Source organism: Sorex araneus, chromosome 2, assembly GCF_027595985.1.
Source record: "Sorex araneus isolate mSorAra2 chromosome 2, mSorAra2.pri, whole genome shotgun sequence".
NCBI lineage: Eukaryota > Metazoa > Chordata > Mammalia > Eulipotyphla > Soricidae > Sorex > Sorex araneus.
This window is the reverse complement of record NC_073303.1, coordinates 329,349,817-329,371,265: the sequence shown is the minus strand read 5'-3', so window position 1 is coordinate 329,371,265 and position 21,449 is coordinate 329,349,817. Positions and strand designations below refer to the sequence as shown.

At 39.3% G+C, this 21,449-nt stretch overlaps 1 protein-coding gene across 13 annotated transcripts in view; it reads right to left on the bottom strand.

The window, feature by feature from the left end:
* The window catches only part of DLGAP1 (DLG associated protein 1), a 938,748-nt gene that overhangs the window by 298,207 nt on the left and 619,092 nt on the right, over window positions 1-21,449 (bottom strand). For all 13 annotated transcript variants that reach the window (XM_055129437.1, XM_004605986.2, XM_055129438.1 and 10 more), the window contains one exon: window positions 6,019-6,233. In XM_055129437.1, the coding sequence (XP_054985412.1) occupies window positions 6,019-6,233 (215 nt within the window). The remainder of the gene's footprint in view (window positions 1-6,018; window positions 6,234-21,449) is intronic.

The window sequence follows — 21,449 nt, the reverse complement described above, 5'->3', positions numbered from 1 at the left end:
ACAGTAAATCCAAGTAAAATACTTAAATCCCTTCATGAAAGCCAAATTGTGGGTTCACGCATCAAGGGGCTCCTGAACCCCAAATCTCTCCCCTGCCTGCCTAAGAATTTCCTGCTATACATTCAGTTCTTTTACTAATTCTAATATTTTTACTTAATACCAGTACTCTTGAATAGTATGTCATTTTAATAGTATGCCATATTGTAGCCATAACAAGGCAAGAAGAAAAAATTTGAGGTGAGGTGAAGGGATTTGTGGTGGTAAAAAAGAATGGTGGGAGAGAAATAATGGTCCTAGGAGAGGAGATATAGGGCTATGAGTCCATTCCCAAGATAATGCTCAACTGAGCATAGATAGGCCTTAGAGAGCTGAGGACTATAACTAATATTAAGCATCTGATGAAAACCAATCTTAAACTGATAAACCTTTTGAATTATTTTGGAAAATAGAATAGGCAAAAGAAAAAAGGAAAATAAAACAATGTAAGAAAGTGTAGGAGTGCTTTCTCTTCAACCTTTTGAGAAAAGATGGGAGTTGAAAACCTCAAACAAAATGTTGCCCCAATCTCACATGTATAATTTTAGTTATCTTAGTTCATGGCTATGATTCATCCCAAAAGCTGTGAATTGCTGAGGAGGAAGGAGGAAAAATTGACTTAAATGTCAAAGAAGAAGGAACAAAAATATAGTTTTCTTTTTTGGGGGAACTAGAATTCAAGAATATGGGGATATTTTTTCTGAGGAAGAACTGAATGTTTCAAACTTGAAAACAATCTCCAGCCAAAACACCATCAAAGAATAAAAAACAGCATTGATTATGAAATCATGTTATATCTGAATTTTCATTTTCATAGAATATTTCCCTTTTTATTCTGTGTACTTCCTTAAAGCCCAATGAACTAGGTAAGTAGCACTGTAGCACTGTCATCCCATTGTTTGTCGATTTGTTCAAGCGGGCACCAGTAACGTCTCCATTGTGAAACTTGTTACTGTTTTTGGCATATTGAATATGCCACAGGTAGCTTGCCAGGCTCTGCCATGCGGTCGGGATACTCTTGGTAGCTTGCTAGGCTCTCTGAGAAGGATGGAGGAGTCAAGCCCGGGTTGGCCGCGAGCAAGGCAAACGCCCTACCCGCTGTGCTGTTGCTCCAGAACTAGATAGGTAGAATTAATAATCAAAAGTTGGGTATGACAGAATTTTGGTATGTAGAATGGAGTGAGAAATGAAACTCAAGCAGGTGGGGAAGGAATGAAAGGGGACAAGCAGTGCCACCAGGATAGGGAATGGGATGGTAGCACAGTGAAGAAAGACATTTGACTATGGAGGCAGGGGGAGGGGGGAAAGGGAGGGTATACTGGGGATATTGGTGGTAAGGAATGTGCAATGGTGGAGGGATAGGTGTTTGATCATTGTGTCATTGTAACCCAAACATGAAAGCTTGTAATTATCTCACAGTGATTCAATAAAATTTGAAAAAAAAAAAAAGACATTTGAGTGATACACCTGAACGATGGCCAGACACAGTCTTGCCTGCTAGAGAATACATGGAAATAGACAAATTTTAGAGAAGTTCCATTGTAAATAAAGTTTTTCAAATTAATAGCTGTCCTTTTACAAACTGGCTACCATTTCGAATTTCAGAGGTTTGGAGGACAAAAACCGTAATCACTAATTCCTACATTCAACTTAATGATTGATTTCACCATGTTATCTTACTTTTATTTTTTTATCAGTAGTGTAGTTACTCTGCATGTTTCCCTCTTTTTAAGAAGCTCTTAAAACTTCGAGCAATAAAAGAAATATCAGGTTGTAAAAAAATAGGACACAGGAAATTAGATTGATCTGAGTGGTAGGAGTTGGGATGTGAACAAAATGGGTAAAGTTGTTAAAAATAATATAAATTTCTAGTTACAAAATAGATGTCAAGGGATCTAGCATAAAGCATGGTGACAATAGTTAATGATGTTACTATAGTGTGTATTTATAGGATGCTAAAGGAGTGGATTTTACAAATTCTCATAAGAAAAATCATAACTATGTATAATGATGGGATTCCATGCCAGGATGTTTTCACTTGGGATGCCCCAGAGGGGGGGGGCGGGTAAGAACCTGCTCCACCCCAAGGGACCCAGCCCTGGCAGCCAACCTCCACTACCCAACCGATACCATGCTCCAGGCCACTTTCCAGACCGCATGACACATTATAAGACACTTCCTAACCATTTTCCATAATTAACACGCCATATTTGATAGAGTTCTGACAGTAGGCAACAAATATATAGATATATATACACAAACCCCTCGGAGAGCCTGCAAGCTACCTACTGAGAGTATCCCGCCATCAAAGGCAGAGACTGGCAAGCTACCTGTGGCATATTTGATATGCCAAAAACAGTAACGATGGGTCTCATTCTCCTAACCCTGAAAGAGCCTCCAATCGTTGGGAAAGACAAGTAAGGAGAGGCTGCTAAAGTTTCAGGACTGGGAGGAATAGAGATGTTAGTGATGCCCACTTGAGTAAATTGACAAACAATGGTATGACAATGATACAGTGATAATGATAGATATTAAATATTAGACTTTATGGTGATAAATTTTCAATATATATGAAAATTAAATCATTATGTTGATTATTTCAAAATATAATGCTAAATGTCATTTATATCTTGTAAAAAATTTGTTCGATTTGAGGCTACACATAGTGGTACTCAGGGCTACTCAGGGATCTCTCTTGATGTTGCTCGGGGAACTATATGGGAGTGCTAGGAATTGAACTGGCATTAACTGCATGCAATTAAAAAAAAAGCTTTTGGATCACACCCATTTGTGCTCAGGGCTTACTTCTGGCTCTGTGCTCAAGGATCATTCTGGGAAGGCCCAGGGGAAACTACGTACCTTAATCCCTGCACTGTTTCTCCAGTTTCATATTCCTCAGTTTTGAAAAAAGAAAAGGGGTAGGAAGAATTTCAAAGACTTCAGGGAAGACCTCCCACATCCTGGAACTATGAGAAAGGGCCTAGCTGTGATCTTGATTTCTGTACCTACTCCCATGCTCAGTCTTCAGAGTTCTCTCCCCCCCTTCCTTATGAATCTGCTCCTTTCTCTTCTTCTCAAACCTGGTACACCAATGAATAGCAGCAAAATATCACTGGGTCTCACCACCCAAAGAATCATTCATCTGATGAGACAAATCTTGATAAACTTATGGAACATTTAGAATGTGAAAGGGACTATAAATTTTTTTTTGCGGGGTGTGTGTGTGTGTGTGTGTGTGTGTGTGTGTGTGTGTGTGTGTGTGTGTGTGTGTTACATCCATCGATGCTCAGGGGTTACTCCTGGCTCTGCACTCAGGAATTACTTCTGGCAGTGCTTGCAGGGGGACCATATGGGATGCCAGGGATTGAACCCGGGTTGGCCACGTGCAAGGCCAACTGCCCTACCCGCTGTACTATTGCTCCAGTTTCGGGACTGTAAATGCTAAGAAATCTCACTGCTTGATTTCCATATGTAGAAACTGATACCTTGAATGTCTGAATGACTTTCTTCCCAAAAGCATGCCTTCTTTTATTTATTCATTTATTTATTTATTTATTTATTTAATTTTGGTTTTTGGGTCACACCTGGAGATGCACAGGGGTTCCTCCTGGCTTTGCACTCAGGAATTACTCCTGGCGGTGCACAGGGGACCACATAGGATGCTGGCAATCGAACCAGGGTCGGCTGCGTGCAAGGCAAATGCCCTACCCACTGTGCTATCACTCCAACTCCGCATGCCTTCTTTTGTTTCTGGAAGGTGCCAATTAATACCATGGGTATAAATACCTATTAATGTCTCTAGCTGAGTGACACCTTAAATTCATAGAAGATATCTGAAAAAAGTTCTCTGGCACCTGCATTTCGACTATCTTGTCCTACTGCTTTTATTACAAATCCAATTCTTTCCAGACAGAATCTATTTAATTTATCTTCTGTGAGATGTCCTAATTGCAATGAAGACCCGTCAATTTTTCATGTTCTATTTTCAACTTTTATCTTGTTTGTAATATTTTGGACTAGATTGTGTCCCTCCATTGATAGGTTGAAATCTTATTCCCTTAAGATTCATTATATCAGTGAATGTCATCTTACATAGAAATAGGGTTTTTTTTTTTTAGGTATAATGAAGGTAAAATGAGGTCACCAGGGAGGATCCTAGTCCAATATGACTGACATCACAAGAAGACAAGCATGCGAATACAAAGAAGGGAGACAGTATTTTGCCAATTCTGCCTCTCTTACAAAGCAAAGATCAAACGGTTGTGGCTGCAACTCAAAGAATGGACTGCCAGTCACAAGTGGAAGGTAGGAGCTGGAAAAGAAAGGTGATTCTTCAGAGGTTTCAGAACGAACATGGTTCTGTCCACAACTTGGTTATAAATTTCTTGCTTTCAGAACTGGGAGATCCCAAGCAATTTGTGTCCTTTAAAGTAGCTCACAGAAATTACTGCATGTAGTCATAAAGGGGAAAAGGACATGCAAATGGAAGCACAGAAATGGAGGAAGAGTTTTCCCTACTTTACCAATGTCATTGGTATTAATGTTTGCTAGAAACATTCCAGATAATTCCTTGGAAAAGGTCCTGGGATCCACTTCTTTCTTTTTATAAAATTTTGGACCATTTTCTAATTTACTTATTTTTATTATGTAAGAACACTTTCAAAATATCTACCTTCTTAATGATTTTTAAAATTTATTTTTTAAACAAGCTAGCACAGTTTATGCTACTATTAAAGTCAATAGAAGAATACAAGGAAGAGTTACTGTAGCAATCCCTTCACTACTATTTCAAGGTCCCACCACCATTATCCCATAGGCCCTTCCCGTCTATCTGCCCCCCAAAACTCAGTCCCCTCTGTTCCCAGTTCTTGGTCATGTCTCAGGGTTTTTTCCCTTCCCACATTGAAGATTATCTACTCCTTTTCTTTGTCTCTTTATATTCCACATATGAGCAAGATCATCTGGTATTCAGCTTTTATTTTCTGATTTACTTCACTTAGCATAATACCCTCCAATTCCATCCAGTCACTTCTTTCTAGTATAATTGAATTTTCTACTTAAATAAATTTCCATCAAAGAATAGTCAGCTGTTTTCTAGTGTTCTGGATTAATACTACAACCTTAGCCTCATGGCATTTTTTTTCTGACTTATTTTGTAATGTAATAGAAATGCATGAATACTAATAAGTATCTCCTGAAAATGTAAAATCAAAACCACTTAAAAATACTCTTCACCTGTAATATATTTTTTAGGTTCAAATAAGCATTCACATGTGACAAGAATCTGACTTACTCTCCATAAGCAATATTAAAAATCATATCAAGTCATGCTGAAAATAATTAATTTCAAAAGTTTCTTTTGTAATGTTTGTCTCTGTTACAAATATCACAGATTGTAGTACAGACTGCTTAAATAATTTTTTTCAAAACAACAATTTAAATCATTTATAAAACAACTATTGTATCTTACATTAAATGTACATTATATTCAGATTTAAATGCATTAAATACTTCACATATCACCCAATTTTAAAGCACAATAACACTCATAAACTTCTATGCAATAATCTGCTCTATTTTATGACTCAATCTTCTGAAAACTTTGAGGATATGTAAAGGAAGAGTTATGCTGTAGGTTTAGTGGTTAAACCAATGTTCAAGAGCTGGAATACACAGCTCTTTTCTTTGACAGAAATTTACTTCTTTTCAGAAGCTTTATGGATTATTTCAAACCCTTCTTGGACATTGTAGAGGGGCGAGGTGTCCAGTTTATGATTTATGCAGCATATACCTGGATACCCAGATGTTTGAAGGCACGGTGAGAATCAAATCAGACTGTCCAAATCAGTAGGCCATACCATGCATCACACTGCTCCATCTGTCAGATGTTTTCTGCCCCATTTACTCTAGAAGTCACACAATCTGAACCTAGGTGACAGAACAAGGAGATGGACTACCAAAAGTAGTGTTGGGAACACTTACTTGAGTGTGGTGAGTTCTGTAAGGGATGGCTGAGTAGCTTTGAGATAGCTTTCTCTTCGTGCAGCGACTTTGGGAGAAGGCTTGGGACTTGTGTCCGAGTCCCCACTGTCTTCATCTCCCATGGCCTTGATATAGCTGCCACTCCGCATTCTTCGGCAGGGAATTTCATCATCTTTTCCTCTTGGGGTATATCCTGCCCAGTCATCTTGAGGAACCTATTTAGACACAAAACCAGTAATTTATTTTAAATAAAATGCTGCAATTTCTTCTCTCTCTCTCTCTCTCTCTCTCTCTCTCTCTCTCTCTCTCTCTCGTGTGGGGTAAAACCCTGAGTATGAGCAATATAGACATCTGTCTAGAGCTTTTGACATTAAGTTTTTATAATAGCACTTTGATATTATGGGATTGGAAATATTTTATAATAAAATGCAGATCTGTATCTCAATCTTTAAAACAGCTTGTGTATTAGAAAAATAAAACACTATTGGCTATGATTCAATTATATTTCTCAGTTTTCTCTTGCTGCAACTAATGAGTCAAGCATGAAAATGCCATTGGAAAGAAGAACAGTTTTATTCAAGCTCTTCCAATAATTTACTTTCAATAATTATTCTAAATTAAACATATTTCTGTTTTATCTACATCTCCCCTGCCACTTCCATTTTTCATTCCCTCTTTTTTCTAAAACAGCCTTCTACGCTAGCTATATTCGCCTCTCAATCATCTTTTAATTTGAATTCTGCCTCCATAGATTTGCCTGAAGCATTCTTTAATGGTTTCTAATAATCTCCCAAGGAAAGCGAGTGATTTTTTTTCTTCATCTAAATTTATTATTTTTTTAAATTTTGGTTTTCCATTACACACAAAACACCACCTCTGAATAACTTGTCTGTTCACGTGGTTACTGGATTGTTATTCTCTTCTTACTCTGCTAGGTTCTACTCTAAATCCCTAGTTGTGGATACAACACAAGATCATGCTCTGGGTACACTGACCTTCCTTCTTTCAAACAAACAGTCACTTCCATTGGGTTCAACAGAACATTACACTACACACTAGAGGGCTTCTTATAATGTTCTCTTGAGTTGCTTTTAGACATTTTTTACCTCAACATATACTTAATCTAAGATCTCTTTCCTCCTACATTTGGTAAAAAATCAAGAAGTTACGAATAGCCTATAGCACACAGAGTGCTGCATAGGGCCTAAGTTAATTAAACAAAGTATCAAACAAAGGAAGGCTCATTCTTTTTATTTATTTCATTTTTGGTGTGTTTGGGGGCAACACACCTGTCTCCGCTTATTACTGGATCTATGCTTAGGTGTGACCACTGGTGGTGCTAAGCAAGCCATGTGCAGTGCCGGGACTGAACTGGGTTTGGCTGTACTCAAGGTACATGCTTTGCCTCCTGTATTATTTCTCTGGCCTGAAGACTTACTTTTCCCCTCAACATGTTATTAATAGAGAAGATAAAGCATAAAGAAGTTTGTGAATGAATCCAAATCACCATGTTAGCAAGTCTCATGTATGGTGCTTTAAATCAATGATGTATTAAGGAGACTAGAACCAGGACTTAAACAGAGACTATAACCAGAGGGAAGGGAAGAGAAGAATTCAAGGGCTCCCTGAAATTGGTCAGATTTTCAACCTGAAAGTAAAAAAGTGAATTTTGATACTATTAACTGTTTATTTATCAAACAATACAGCGTTTCATCATTAACATTAAACTCTGCCAGGCAATCTGTTCACAAGATCTTTCACCAACATAACTATAATTTTCCCCTACATTTCTCAAGTAACAAGTTGCTCAAAGAGCTAAAGAAGTCTGCCACAAAAGCATAGCTATTAAAAGAGCACATAGCAGTTCTTGGGGTCAATACATTTTGGTTTAGTGCTAGAAATCATAATTTACTTAATCTAAGCTTTATGATTACTATGATAAGAATTTTAAAATTTAAGGTATCCAGAAAACTGTCCAGAATAATACACATTATAGGTTTCTATACATACTAGGTTATAGGAATTAAGAATAGATGTTCAATTAAAAGCATTATTGTTGTGCCAGAGAGATATCTTGATAGGCTGAAGCATAAGAGGCCTAGTCTAATCCTGACACTGTGTGACCCCCTGATTTCCACCCCATCTCCCCTCAGCACTGAGCCTGGAGTAGCTCTGGAACCAGTGGGTGGCCCCCCAAACTGAAAAGCAAGCAAGCAAACAAACAAAGAACTGTTCGTTTCTCTTTAAATTATGGATTTATCTATGTTATTTGGAAGCTTTTAATATAGAATCATCAGTTTAAGGAGATACTAGTATTAACAGACCTGAAAGCTGTGATTTGTAAGTTCTAATTGTAAAAACTACCACTATTGTTACATTTCACTACATAGTTTATTTTATTTAGCCAACAATTACGTTATGCTTTGTAGGTAAAGATGCTGTTGAAAGCTATACAAATGTGAACTTTTTAATCTACAAAACTGAGTGATGGTAGGATTACTATCACCATTTTACAAAAGAGGAAGCATAAGCATACAGTAAGTACTTAATAAAGGTCTGATTACAAGAGTTCTGAACTACAGGCAGCATTCAGAGTGTTTGCGAACACAAAGACTATCCCTCGTAACATTGGCTTTCCAAAACCCCAGCTCCAAAGGGGTAGACTTGCAACCTGGAAGCTTCTGGAGACTGTTGTTTATCATTATCAGACATTGTCTCTTTTTTTAGGATCTGATCTGTGGCACCATCAGAAACAAGCAATTCTTGTCTCCAGATACCTTCATAATCCCCCATGTCTGATCCATTTGTTGTTTATTAATGATGGTAGAAATGAAGTAAGAGCATTTGCTTTCTGAGCTAAAAAAGCATGAAAATCACCATGGTAACAAGAGTTATTTTTTAAGGGAAATGCAAAATATTGGGAATAGTTTTGTTTCCTTCAATTGGCAGGTGACTCATTGCAAAGATATGATCCTCTTCAGAACATTATTGACTTGGTAATTACGTTTTATAAAATCAAGTGGTACAGCTGAGGGTCAGTGATGATGCATGCAACATTTGTCATTTCCCAGAACTTATATACAGTTAGTACTGCTCCCTGAAATAAGTCAGAGGCTAATGACTAACTTAGTAGCTCATAACACTTATGAAACAAAACATGGGAAATTCTTGTTTCTATTTTTTCCCCCAAAGTTAGTTTCTCCAGAGACTTGGTCATGCACTGGAAACAGGCTGAGCTGCTGCTAAGGGAAGTTGCTGGGAAGTATTGGACTGCTACACATTTCAAATAAACATATTTTCAAATGCTAAATACTAAGAAGTTTATGGAAGTGACTTACAATGGAATTCAAAAATTTATATATGATTCATTGGAAGAAAGTCTAGTAAAAGATTATGTACAAAATAATATTGAGAGAGCTGGAGAGATAATACAGTGGGTAGAGCACTTGCCTTCAATGTGGCTGCCCCAGGTTTAATCCCTGGTGGCACCCCATAAAGCTCCCCTAGTTCCACCAGGAGTGATCACTTAGTGCAGAGCTAGGAATAAGTAAACCTTCAGCACTGCTAGATAGATTCCCCTAATCCTTCTCCTCCTCCTCCTCCTCCTCCTCCTCCTCCTCCTCCTCCTCCTCCTCCTCCTCATCATCATCATCACTGTGTCACTGTTATCCTGTTGTTCATTGATTTGTTCAAGTAGGCGCCAGTATCGTCTCCATTTGTCCTTGTTGCATGCTAGTGTAGCTCGAAGGCATATTGGGTGCTCTTTCAGGATCAGAGGAATGAGGACTGTCATTGTTACTGTTTTTGGCATATCAAGTACGCCATGGGTAGCTTGCCAGGCCGTGCAGCTGGAGCGATAGCACAGCATCTGCCTTGCATGTGGCCGACCGAGGTTCAATTCCCAGCATCCCATATGGTCCACTGAGCACCACCAGGAGTAATTTCTGAGTGCAGAGCCAGGAGTAAGCCCTGTGCATCGCCAGGTGTGACCCAAAAACCATAATAATAATAATAATAATAATAAAAAAAAATAATAATAATATAGGAATTAGTTTGTAGAAACATGTAAAGAAACAGAAAGTTAAGATCTTGGAGAATAAAAATATTGGTGTTGCACTTTAAGCGTCAGGAAATTTCTATAATTTACACAAGGTCTTCATTTTCAGTCTCTTAAACTCTAAAACAAAAGAAGAAACAGGGATCAGGTAAATAATTTTCAAAAACAGGAGTTTGAATCCTGTAATGTAACTGCTTTTTGATGGGAAAGGAGAGTGGCATGACTACAGCTACCACTGTGAAATCTGGGGGGATATTTTTTAAAAAATGGGCTTTTCAGTTATCTGCAAAAGTCATATTTTTTATTGTTCTAGCAGTTTAAAGGTATGGGATTTTTGAGAAGAAAGGGAAACTAAAAAGGTAGAGCCAGTCCAGTGGACTGTGGTTGGTGATTTGGTGAGTAGGGCGAACATACACAGCTGAAGAGGTACATATTTGAACTCAAAAATTATACACAGTGTTATAATCCATACTTGGAAGGAAGGAAGGAAGGAAGGAAGGAAGGAAGGAAGGAAGGAAGGAAGGAAGGAAGGAAAGAAGGAAGGGAGGAAGGAGGGAAGGAAGGAAATGAGGAAAAAGAAAGGAGGAAAAAGAAAGGAGGGATGGAAGGATAGAAAGAAGGAAGGAAGGAAGATAATCTAGAGCAGATAGGAAGTTAGCTCAGGCACTTGTCCACATGTCTTGCTTGTCTTTACCAGCTGATAGAGTGACTAGACCTAAAGACTGTTAAGAGTATAATAAAAACCTCAAAATAATAAAAGTTAATAAAAATTATGGCTTACACAAAAGAGTATATTTTTCTTAAGTTATATATTTAAGCATTGAAGCTACAATTAAAAGCTTTATTTTTGATTAGAAATAAAGATAGATGAACATTTTCCTATTTCAGATACAGCCAATCTACAACTTAAACCACATACTGTCATTTGAAAGTTCAGAAAACTTACCTTTTAACCGAGAATGACCATAACCAAGTGTGATCACCCTCTAGTTTCAGTATAAATATACGTTTGTTGCATTGAAATAGCACTGTGGGCACTGAAAGATGCGTTTCCTGTTCATTGCAGAACAGGAGACAATTCAGCACAGACAATTAAGTGCTTGTATTTTCTGGCTCCCTCTTTCTCTCTCTCCTTGTTGCTCTTCTCCCTCCCTTCCTATCTGCAAGTACTTTTTGCTTGCTATTTTCCAGTTATGGTATGGGTGTCAGAAATATACAACACAGACTAATACTAACACTGATCCCATACTATGGAACTAATAGGAAACAGAGCAGGAAGAGATAGATGATTGTAAGATTATGTGTGAATAAACAAGATTCTTTCAGGAATTTTATATTTTATTTTGGATTTTGGGTCATACCTGGCAGTGCTTAGTACTTACTTTTGGATTTGCACTCAGGAATCAGTCCTGACAGGGGTTGGGGGACCCTGTTTGGTGCTGGGGATCAAATTCAGTTGAATGCATGCAAGGCAAACTTGCTATCTGCTGTACTATTCCTCTGGCCCACATTCAGGAATTTAAAATGCCATTAGAAAAATAGGGACACTGTGACAAAGTGGTTGTAGCAGGATATCTTTAACTTGTTCCTCAGCCATAAGCAAGGATAGAAATGGTGCCTGAAGGCACCATCTTTAAGATCTCTCAGGCCAAGGGATCAGCCAATGCAAAATTTCTGGGTAAGAATAAGTTTAGAGTAATTAAACCTTTTTTTTTCACTTTTTGGGTTACACCCGGCATTACACAGCGGTTACTCCTGACTCATGCACTCAGGAATTACTCCTGGCAGTGCTTGGGGGACCATATGAGATGCTGGGAATTGAATATGGGTCGGCTGCATGCAAGGCAAACACCCCACCCGCTGTGCTATGGCTCCAGCCCCTAAAGCTTTAAGAATGAATATGGTGGCTACAGTGATAGAGTGATAGTACAGAGGGCCTGGGTTCGATTCCCAGCATCCCATATGGTTCCCCGAGCACCACCAGGTATAATTCCTGAGTGCATGAGCCAGGAGTAACCTCTGTGCATCGCTGGGTGTGACCCAAAAAGCAAAAAAAAAAAAAAAAAAAAAAAGAATGAATATGTCAGTAAGGTCAGAACACTGTGTAAAAGGAAGGTCAATGGAGAGAATCTTTAGGACCTTGTAAAGCCCTAATTATGGTCATGATTATTTTTTTAGTTTTTTTATTAGTGAATCACTGTGGGGTACAGTTATAAACTTGTGAACTTTCGTGTTTGCATTTCAGTCATACAATGATCATTTACCCATCCCTCCACTAGTGCCCATTATCCTCCACCAATGTTCCCAACCCCATCCCCCACCACCCCACCCTGCCTCTTCGGCAGGGCATTCCCTTTTGTTCTCTCTCCTTTTGGTGTTGTAGTTTGCAATAGAGGTATTGAGTGGCCATTGTGTTTGGTCCATAGTCTACTTTCGGCATGCATCTTTCAACCCGAGTGGGTCCTCCCAACATCCTTTACTTGGTGTTCCATATAAGGACCAGGAGGTCTGCTCCATGGCTCGGAAACCGGCCTCACATGCTGGGGGAAAAGGCAGCTCTAGTCATACTTAACGACTGAATGAGCACTCCCAAAGCTTCCTCCTCCCTATTGGGCCAGTCTTAACTGATTCCCTTATAAAGCAAGTGTCCATGATTTAAGGGGTCAGTGAACTTTAACTCACAGGCTAAATTCAGCTTGCTATACATCACTTCACTTGTATCACTTGTCATCCCGTTGATCATTGATTTGCTTCAGCGGGCGCCAGTAATGTCTCCATTCGTCCCTGGCGCGTGCTAGTGTAGTCCAATGGTATCTGTTCGCTCCAGGAACAGGAAGAACCTCAAACTGTTCATTCAGGGTTTTGATGAAGAAGTCTGACCATCTTGTTGGTGGGCGGTCACATGGTTTTTTGACATCCCGTGGAATCCAGTCCGTAACAGCTCTAGTCCAGTGGTCCTTTCTAAATCTCATTATGTGTCCAGCCCATCTGATTTTTGATGCCTTGGCAAACGAGGCAGCGTCCCTGATTCTTGATCGTCAATGGAGATCGGAACTCCAGATTCCTTCTCTCACTTGAGTGAAACGTGATACTCCAAGCATAGCTCTTTCGATTCCTCTTTGCGATACCCGAATAGCATTCTCATCCTGTTTTCGTAGGGCCCAGGTCTCTGAGGTGTATGTTAGTGCAGGAAGAATGGTGGAGTCGAAAAGATGTGCCTGGAACCAGGGGTTCTTCGTCCTCTTAACCACGTTTTTGATGCTCTTGAAGGTGTTCCGCGGTGCTCTCTTCCTCCTGCGCAGTTCTGGCACCAAGTCATTCCTCATGTTGAGTTCTTTTTTTTTTTTTATTAGTTTATTTTTAATTAGAGAGTCATCGTGAGGGTACAGTTACAGATCCATACATCTTTGTGCTCATGCTTCCCCCATACAAAGTTCAATAACCCATCCCTTCACCAGTGCCCATTCTCCACCACCAGTAAACCCAACATCCCTCCCCCCCTCCCCAGACCCGTCTCCCCCCACCCCACCCTGCCACTGTGGCAGGGAATTCCCTTTTGTTCTCTCTCTCTGATTAGGTGTTGTGGTTTGCAATAGAGGTGTTGAGTGGCCATTGTGTTCAGTCTCTAGTCTGTATTCCACCCGCCTCACCCTTCCCCCACATGTCCTCCAACCACATTTTACTTGGTGGTCCCTTCCCTGAGTTACCCAGAATGAGAGACCAGCCTCCAAGCCATGGAAATATTCTCCTGGTACTTATTTCTACTATTCTTGGGCGTTAGTTCTTGATCCAGGTACACATAGCTGCTACATTCGGAGATGTTGATTCTGTTGAGAGCAGATGTCAGGGACTAGTCAGGGACTAGTTTGTTTTTCATAAACATTGTTTTACTGAGATTCAGCTGCAGTCCGACCTTTCCACACTCGTGGTTGAAGACAGCCAGCATTTGTGCCGCTTGGCTAATGTTTGGTGTTATTAGAATGATGTCATCAGTGAAGTGGAGGTGGTGTAGTTGCCGACTGTCTATCTTCACTCCCATTCCTTCCCATTACAGTCATTGCATGATGTTCTCGAGGGTGGCACTGAAGAGTTTCAGTGAAATGGTATCGTCCTGCCAAACTCTTTATGTCAATGATCACTTCCTTGTAGAATGGTGAGATCCTGGTGGTGAATCCATAATACAGCTCGCAGAGGATCTTGATGTACTTAGATGAACGCCCTGTTTGGCTAGGGCTTGGATAACCGCTTCAGTCTCAACAGAATCAAAGGCCTTCTTTAAACTGATGAATGTTAGACAGAGTGGCATCTTGAACTCTTGTGAAACTTCAATGAGTTTGGTCACCATGTGGATATGGCCAATTGTGCTAAATCCTTTTTGGAACCTGGCTTGCTCGCATGGTTGTCCTTCATCTAGCGTTCTGCCTATTCTATTAAGGATGACTCGTGTGAACAACTTGTAGACATATCTATAAATTAGTGAGATTGGCACATAGACCATTCACTATGCATTGTCTATGAATGGTTTTCAATTGAAAGAATTATAAATAAAAGAATGCTCTGAAGTAAGTTAAAAGAAACAATACTCAGACTTGCAAAGGCTTACTTTATAATACATTATTCCAGGGGCCAGAGAGCTATTACAGGGGTTAAAGTGTTTGCCTTGCATGTGGTTCACCCAGGTTCAATCCTCAGCATCAAACATAGCCCCCTGAGCTCAAACAGTCTTGTGTATCTCCAGCCCCACTTCCCCCTTCCCCCACCTTTACGCTCTCTCAGAGTTGGAGAGAGAGTACAGGGGACAAGGGACTTACCTTGCATATGGCTGTGGAGACTGAAACCCTGGTTAAAGTCCCTCACAATGCATATGGCCCCCTTGATCACTGCCAGTGGTCACTTTGAGCACAGAGCCAGGAACAGCTCCTGAGCACCACTGGTGTTCTCCTGACCTCCAATGAAATAAAACGCCCTGTGGCTAGAGCACTCCCCCCCACCCCCGCTCCGTTGGGCTGGGCTGTAGTCACTTGTGTACACCTGAATGCAGAGAGAAGACTTTCTGTGAGAGGTAATGGCCTGGAGATGTGTGAGTCAGACTTGAGAGGGAATTTTCTCAGGATAAGGAGTTGATGGTGAGGTATGTAGTAATGAAGATGTGTGAGATTTTGGGAAATCTGAGAGCCACAAAAGGAATGCAAACACTTAGAAAGCTGGAAAAACTGAAATGGAATATGGATCTTGTAACAGGCCAGAGCAAACCTGGGAGCAGGTCAGTTCTAGTTCATCAGGGAGACTGGGAATAAAAACTCAGGCCTCTGAGTAGTTTGAAATAAAGAGAACTTGGCCAGGGAAATCTGTGACTAAAATGGTGGGGGTTGTTAATAGGTGTATATTTCAAGACTACCTCTCAGCAGCTGTTTCCCCAAACTTAGGATACCTGGTAAAAGCATCTAGGTAAATCAGGGTATGGACTATGAATGAGGGGTGTCAACCCACCTGTTCTTTCTTAGACTTGTTAAGAAAGGACAAATATGAGGAGAAAAACTATTTATAGAAGGAGGACAAGGAATTGATATTTACAATAAAATTTGATATTTATGGAATAATCTCTAAGGACTAGAATTAATGCCTAGGTTACAGTATTTTAATATTTTCAGCTGTTTGATGAAATAAGCACAAACAGTTCCTCTTACTGCTGCAGAACTGAGGCTCAAAAACTCAAAGAAGTTGCCTAACTCATAATAAAGAGCGAGAGTTTACATTTGTCTGACACATTTTTGATAACATCATTCTGTTCCTTATGAATGTATGTTGATTGAGTGAATGAATAAGTACATTTAAGAAAGGGAGCACATACTCCCTCTCCCATCGTATTTTTTCTCAAAAAATAAAATGTGCTTATTGAAATAAGCATCAATATTATCTTGGCAAATTTGCTTGCCTTGATGGAGATTCTGAAGTAATACATAGCTAAATAATTATGAAGAATACAGTACTTGCTGTCTCACTGTTCTGCACATCCCTTACAAATTGTTGTCATTAACTATGTAAACACAGAGACAGGAAGATACCAGACAACAGGGAAGAATCAGAAACTTGCATGATGATTACATCTTTCAAGAGGGCTCTAGGAGTCCTTTTTTGCTTTTAGCAGCTATTTAAAAAGTCTTCACTCTGGATTCCAGGCTCCTACCTACAGGCTGTCGCAGCAATGGCTTTAATGTGTTGGCCTTCTAAGCACTTTTAGTGAGCTCTCAGATTCCCTACTCACTCTGCTCCTTTGCATCTTCTTTGCAGCTGGGAGAACTGCTTTTCTGCTCCACACAGCTTTCAACTTGACAAATGCGACTTGGCATAAATGTCCCTGTAGCCTTTTTAGCTTGCTCTTCTCATAGCAAAAGCAGAAAAAAAGAGCAAGAATAGGAAAATTACAATTAAGTGAGTGTAGATCCCAAGGCCTGATTGTTTTCCAATCAGATTTCCTTGGCAACTGTCCTTCCTAACTCCCCTTGAAGCCCCAAGCTGATGTAAAACTTAATTTCCTTCCAGTTGCTTAAAAATTACTTTTAAAGGACAGGAGTATATACATACCTCTTTTAAAGGAGGCCTTATACCCTTTGCCACATCTTCGTGCAAATAACATTTTTAAATGCTCTTGAGTGTAACTTGTAAACACTCTTTAATAATGGTGACTCACTTGCCAAGACCCAATGGAATCATTCTCACCCATGAACAATCACAGGTATCTGCAGGGTACTGAGCATCATCGCAGCACCGAGTAAATACACCAAAGCACAGTCATTCTCCTGTCTCAAAGGGACTTAAAAGTTTTAAGTAGATCAGGCAGATCTTGGGGGATGGATGAAGGAAAAGTAAAAATAGCTTAAAAGTAAGTCAAGCTGAGTTGAGTATTAAATTTCAGTGCTTCTGAATTACCTACTGGGTTTGTACTTTGTTCTTATAAATCCTCTTCCCTGGTGGTAAAACTGTTTCTTAGGGATTGAGTGTGATGTGTGTGTATTGTGTAAACCATACTGAGTGAGAAATGGCATTTCTAGAGAATTTCAGAGGCGCGAGGCCCAGGACCCTCACAATGGTGGACTACTTCTGCATCTCTGGTTGCTGATAGAAAATGTTACAGAGCTGATGGCTGACATCAGATGGTGCATCAGCTGGATGAAAGAGTCCCTGGGGACACCACATCAAGAAATAGTTTCTAGGGGCTAGAGAGATTAAGACAATTGCCTTACATGCAGCTGACCCCATTTGATCTTTGGCACCACATATGGTCCCGTGAGCACAGAGTCAGAATTAGTCTCCAAGTGCCAACAGATATGCCTGCAATCTTCCCCCACCCCGCCAATTTAACCCCCACCTTAAAAAGCAAAAAGAAAAAGAAAAAAGAAAAACAAAAGAGAAAAATGTTTAAAATACTGTAACCTAGACAAATGTGGGACCAGGCCAAGAAAACACTTTTTATTAATCATCCTCTTTATAGTTTGTTTTACTTCTGGTTCTTGTGGTCATGTCCTAGTGATTCTGCTTGCGGAAATCCTTCCTGGTGTTTCAGAAGTAGTACAGGTGTGCATGCAACCAATAAACACATCATATCTCCCAGTTCTGCTGTTCTGTCTATGGCTTACTTGGCTGGTGATCGAAGCCTGCTCAATCAGCAAGTATCCCTAGACCTTGTTTGAAATGGTGGGCCAAAGCTATTTCCTATTTTATTCAGTACAACAATAGGGGATCGTTAACCTTAGAATCTGCTGGCAAATGTGGTCTTTTTTCAGACAGATTTTCACTAGGTGTTCTTGCTTTGCTGCAAAGTGGAACCTCAGAGGGGCTGGAGGGATAGCACAGCGGGTAAGGCATTTGCATTGCATGTGGCCAAACCTGGATTCTATTCCCAGCATCCCATATGGTTTCCCAAGCACCGCCAGGAGTAACTCCTGAGTGCAGAGCCAGGAGTAACCCCTGTGCATTGCCGGGTGTGACTCAAAGAGCAAAAAAAAAAAAAAAAAAAAAAAAAAAAGTGGAATCTCAGTGCTCCTCATTCCACCATAGAGGATGTATCAATCAATCAATCAATGCTTTTTTGCACTATGCTTTTATTCCTTTAACCATATTTACTAGGGCTGGATTCATAGTACAAGAAGTTAGGGTGCTTGCTATGACCCTTGTACTATCTCTTGGACTATCTTTTTATATATTTACAAAACCATCTATAGACATGTATATATATTCATAATTTAACTTTTATTTATTTATTTTTGGGAAAGAGCCATTTATCCAAGAAAAGCTACTGGACAAGCATAAAGAAAGGGGGACCTGGTGATGTACTTACTCTTGGGAAATAAAACTTAAGAAGAGCTTGCCTAGCCTTAAAGTAGTCCCCATAGCAGTAAGACCATATTCTTTTGAAATTCAAATCCTGAGCCCTTTGGAGATGGAGATACCGAGGCACCAAAGTGTGCAGCCTACCTGGGTAGTCCCCAGTACAGCAAGGCCTGAGGAGCAGAACCACAACTATGGGACCTTGTCTTGAACTGCTGGTCTGACTAGTTGAGAACCGACAGGAAAACAAAAGCCAAAATGGAAGGAATCCTGTCATAAATTACAACAAGGGGAAACTGTGAGGACATTTTGTTAAGTGGTGATAGTCGCAGAAAGACATTACACAAATACTGCATAACTGAGGTAAGGGAAGTAGATTTGTAGACACTGATAGAGAAATGTTGGTTCCCAGAGGCTGAAGAGAGGAGACGAGTTGTTCACAGAGTATAGTTGCAGTTTGCAAGATGAATATATTCTGGAGGTCTGTATAAAATCCTGCCAGTATAATTAACAGGTTTGGTTTGGTTTTTCAGCCACACCCCATTCAGTGCCCTTGCTCCTGGCTGTGGTTGGGGGCCATTACTAGAGGTACTCAGGGGATCCTTCAGTACCCAGGATCAATCCTGGTCCTCCAGAATTAAAAATAAGCCCAGCCTGCTGAACCTATCTCCCTGACTGAATTGTGCACTTGAAAAGGGTTAAAATGATGGAGTGTGTGTACATATATGTGTGTGTGTGTGTGTGTGCCATAATTAAAAAAATAAAAATAGTTCAAACTATTGATTTCCCTAAGATTTTAAGTGATACATTAAATGTTGGTGATAGCTTAATGAAAACAGTAGCTTATTCCAGTACAAGCTAACTTTTAGCAGAAAGCCCTGGTAGTATATTTTAGAGACTTAAAAATATTGACAATATGGTATTGATGTACAAAATTACTGCACCCCTCCACCACCGAGGTGTCTTTGATGAATACTTTTTTGAGGTGAACTGTTTATGATCAAATGTTTATTGTGTTAAAACTTTTTCTGATGCAAGGTAGAAGGCAACCAATCTCAATTAAGAAAAATATTAGCACACAAGGCTCAACCTGTAATAACATGTTAGTAATCTCATATACAAGGACTCAGTGGCTCCAGGGTAAAATACAACATCCTTCACACACTTTCTTTTAAGGAAATCTTTTTAAAAATCATTTTTAGAGAGTTATTCATAACATATAATATACAATAAATTATTTAGGGCCTGCTATTGGGCAGGCTTGGGTAGTGGTTGGGGAAATTTGAAATAATGGTGCTGGGAAGGTGTAATGGTGGTGGGATTGGTGTTACAATACTGAATGTAACAAATTATTGTGAACAACATTATAAAAATAAAATTTAAAAGATAGAAAAAAATCTGCTGATAGCCACTTTATGTTCTCTAATACACAAACACTATCTCCCATACTACTTTGTAAATCCCTGTTTTTATTAATCTTATTGCAAAGTTGACAGAATTGAGATGGTACTATTAAATGACTTGGCTGAATTTTGCAGCTGGTAAGCCATAGTAGGAATTGAAAGGCAGGTGTGTTTTACTCAAATCTCTATGCACTTTTCATCATACTCTGTAAGTTTCCAAACCTAGTTAACAGTAATTTTCCATTTAGCATAAAACTCAAGTATTTCATTTCTAGGTGACACAAAGCTAAACATTTTGAAAACTGTCAAAAGTAGGGCAGGTTAGATACTTGAAATAATCAAAATACTTTAAATAATAATGTCCTCAGAACATTCATCATTCAGTACTTATAGCTAGATACAAATTTTATTGAAATATATGAAAGAATACAAATATACAGAAAGACTGAAAGATAAAAACAACAGATATTAAGATCTGTGACTAAGAAATCACATTTATCTAGACTGACTATATAAACTAATTTTGAATCCTTAAAATTTTTTTAACACAACTGTTTCTAACATGACTTTATGGAATATTTGAGGTTATATTAACAATCTCTAGCTGAAACATTGTGATTTTTGCCATTATTGCTGTATTTACTAGCATAGTGGTGTCTGTCTGCCACTTGCCTAATAGTTGGTAGCTGTACACCCCAAAATTGAATTTTCTCAACATTAGAATTCTGGGAATAAGATGCAGAGATGTGAGTAAAAGTCATAGATGTTCCACTTGAAGTCTATAGAAGTTCAGTCATCAGATCTGAACTTTGACATTGGCTAAAATGTCTCAGCCATATTTGAGAACCACTACTTGCCAAGTGCTTATGAGTATAAATGTTTTACCTTTGGATTGAGTCTGACAATCTTATTGTAAGCAAAGCGTATAACCAGTTGTGAGTCTATAAAGTACGAAGACAATAATCTCTAGAATTAATATTTAATTTCAGAAATTATTTTGAGTTCATTGCTAAGAGTATTAAGTTTCTAAAGTAAATCTATGTTTCTAAATTAAGTCTATGCTAATCATATTTCTGAATCACTAACTATAATTTATTAAAAGTCAATAATCTTAGGAAGAGACACAACTCAAATGTTTCTCCTTTTCTTTTTTTTTTTTTTTTTGCTTTTTTTGGGGGGGTCACATCCGGCATTGCACTGGGTTACTAGTGCAACTGGTAACTGGCTCTGCACTCAGGAATTACTCCTGGCGGAATTACTCCTGGCAGTGCTCAAGGGACCATATGGGATGCTGGGAATAGAACCCGGGTTGGCTGCGTGCAAGGCAAATGCCCTACCCGCTGTGCTATAGCTCCAGCCCCTGTTTCTCCTTTTCATCACTGACATTTGTTTCATCTGATTACTAATACATCTGAGTGCTACTTTGACTTTTCATTCTAAGTTACAGTTACACCTAAGAGCATACTGCTTTCAGGGGGACTTGGAGTATGTATTGTTATACTCCAGTATAGTATAGGTGTAAAATGCTATCCTTGCATGTAACAGACACAGGTTGGATCCATGGCACCGAATATTGTCTCAAAAGCACTTCCAGGAGTGATCCTTGAGCACAGGGACAGGAGTAAGACCTGAGTCTAAGTGGG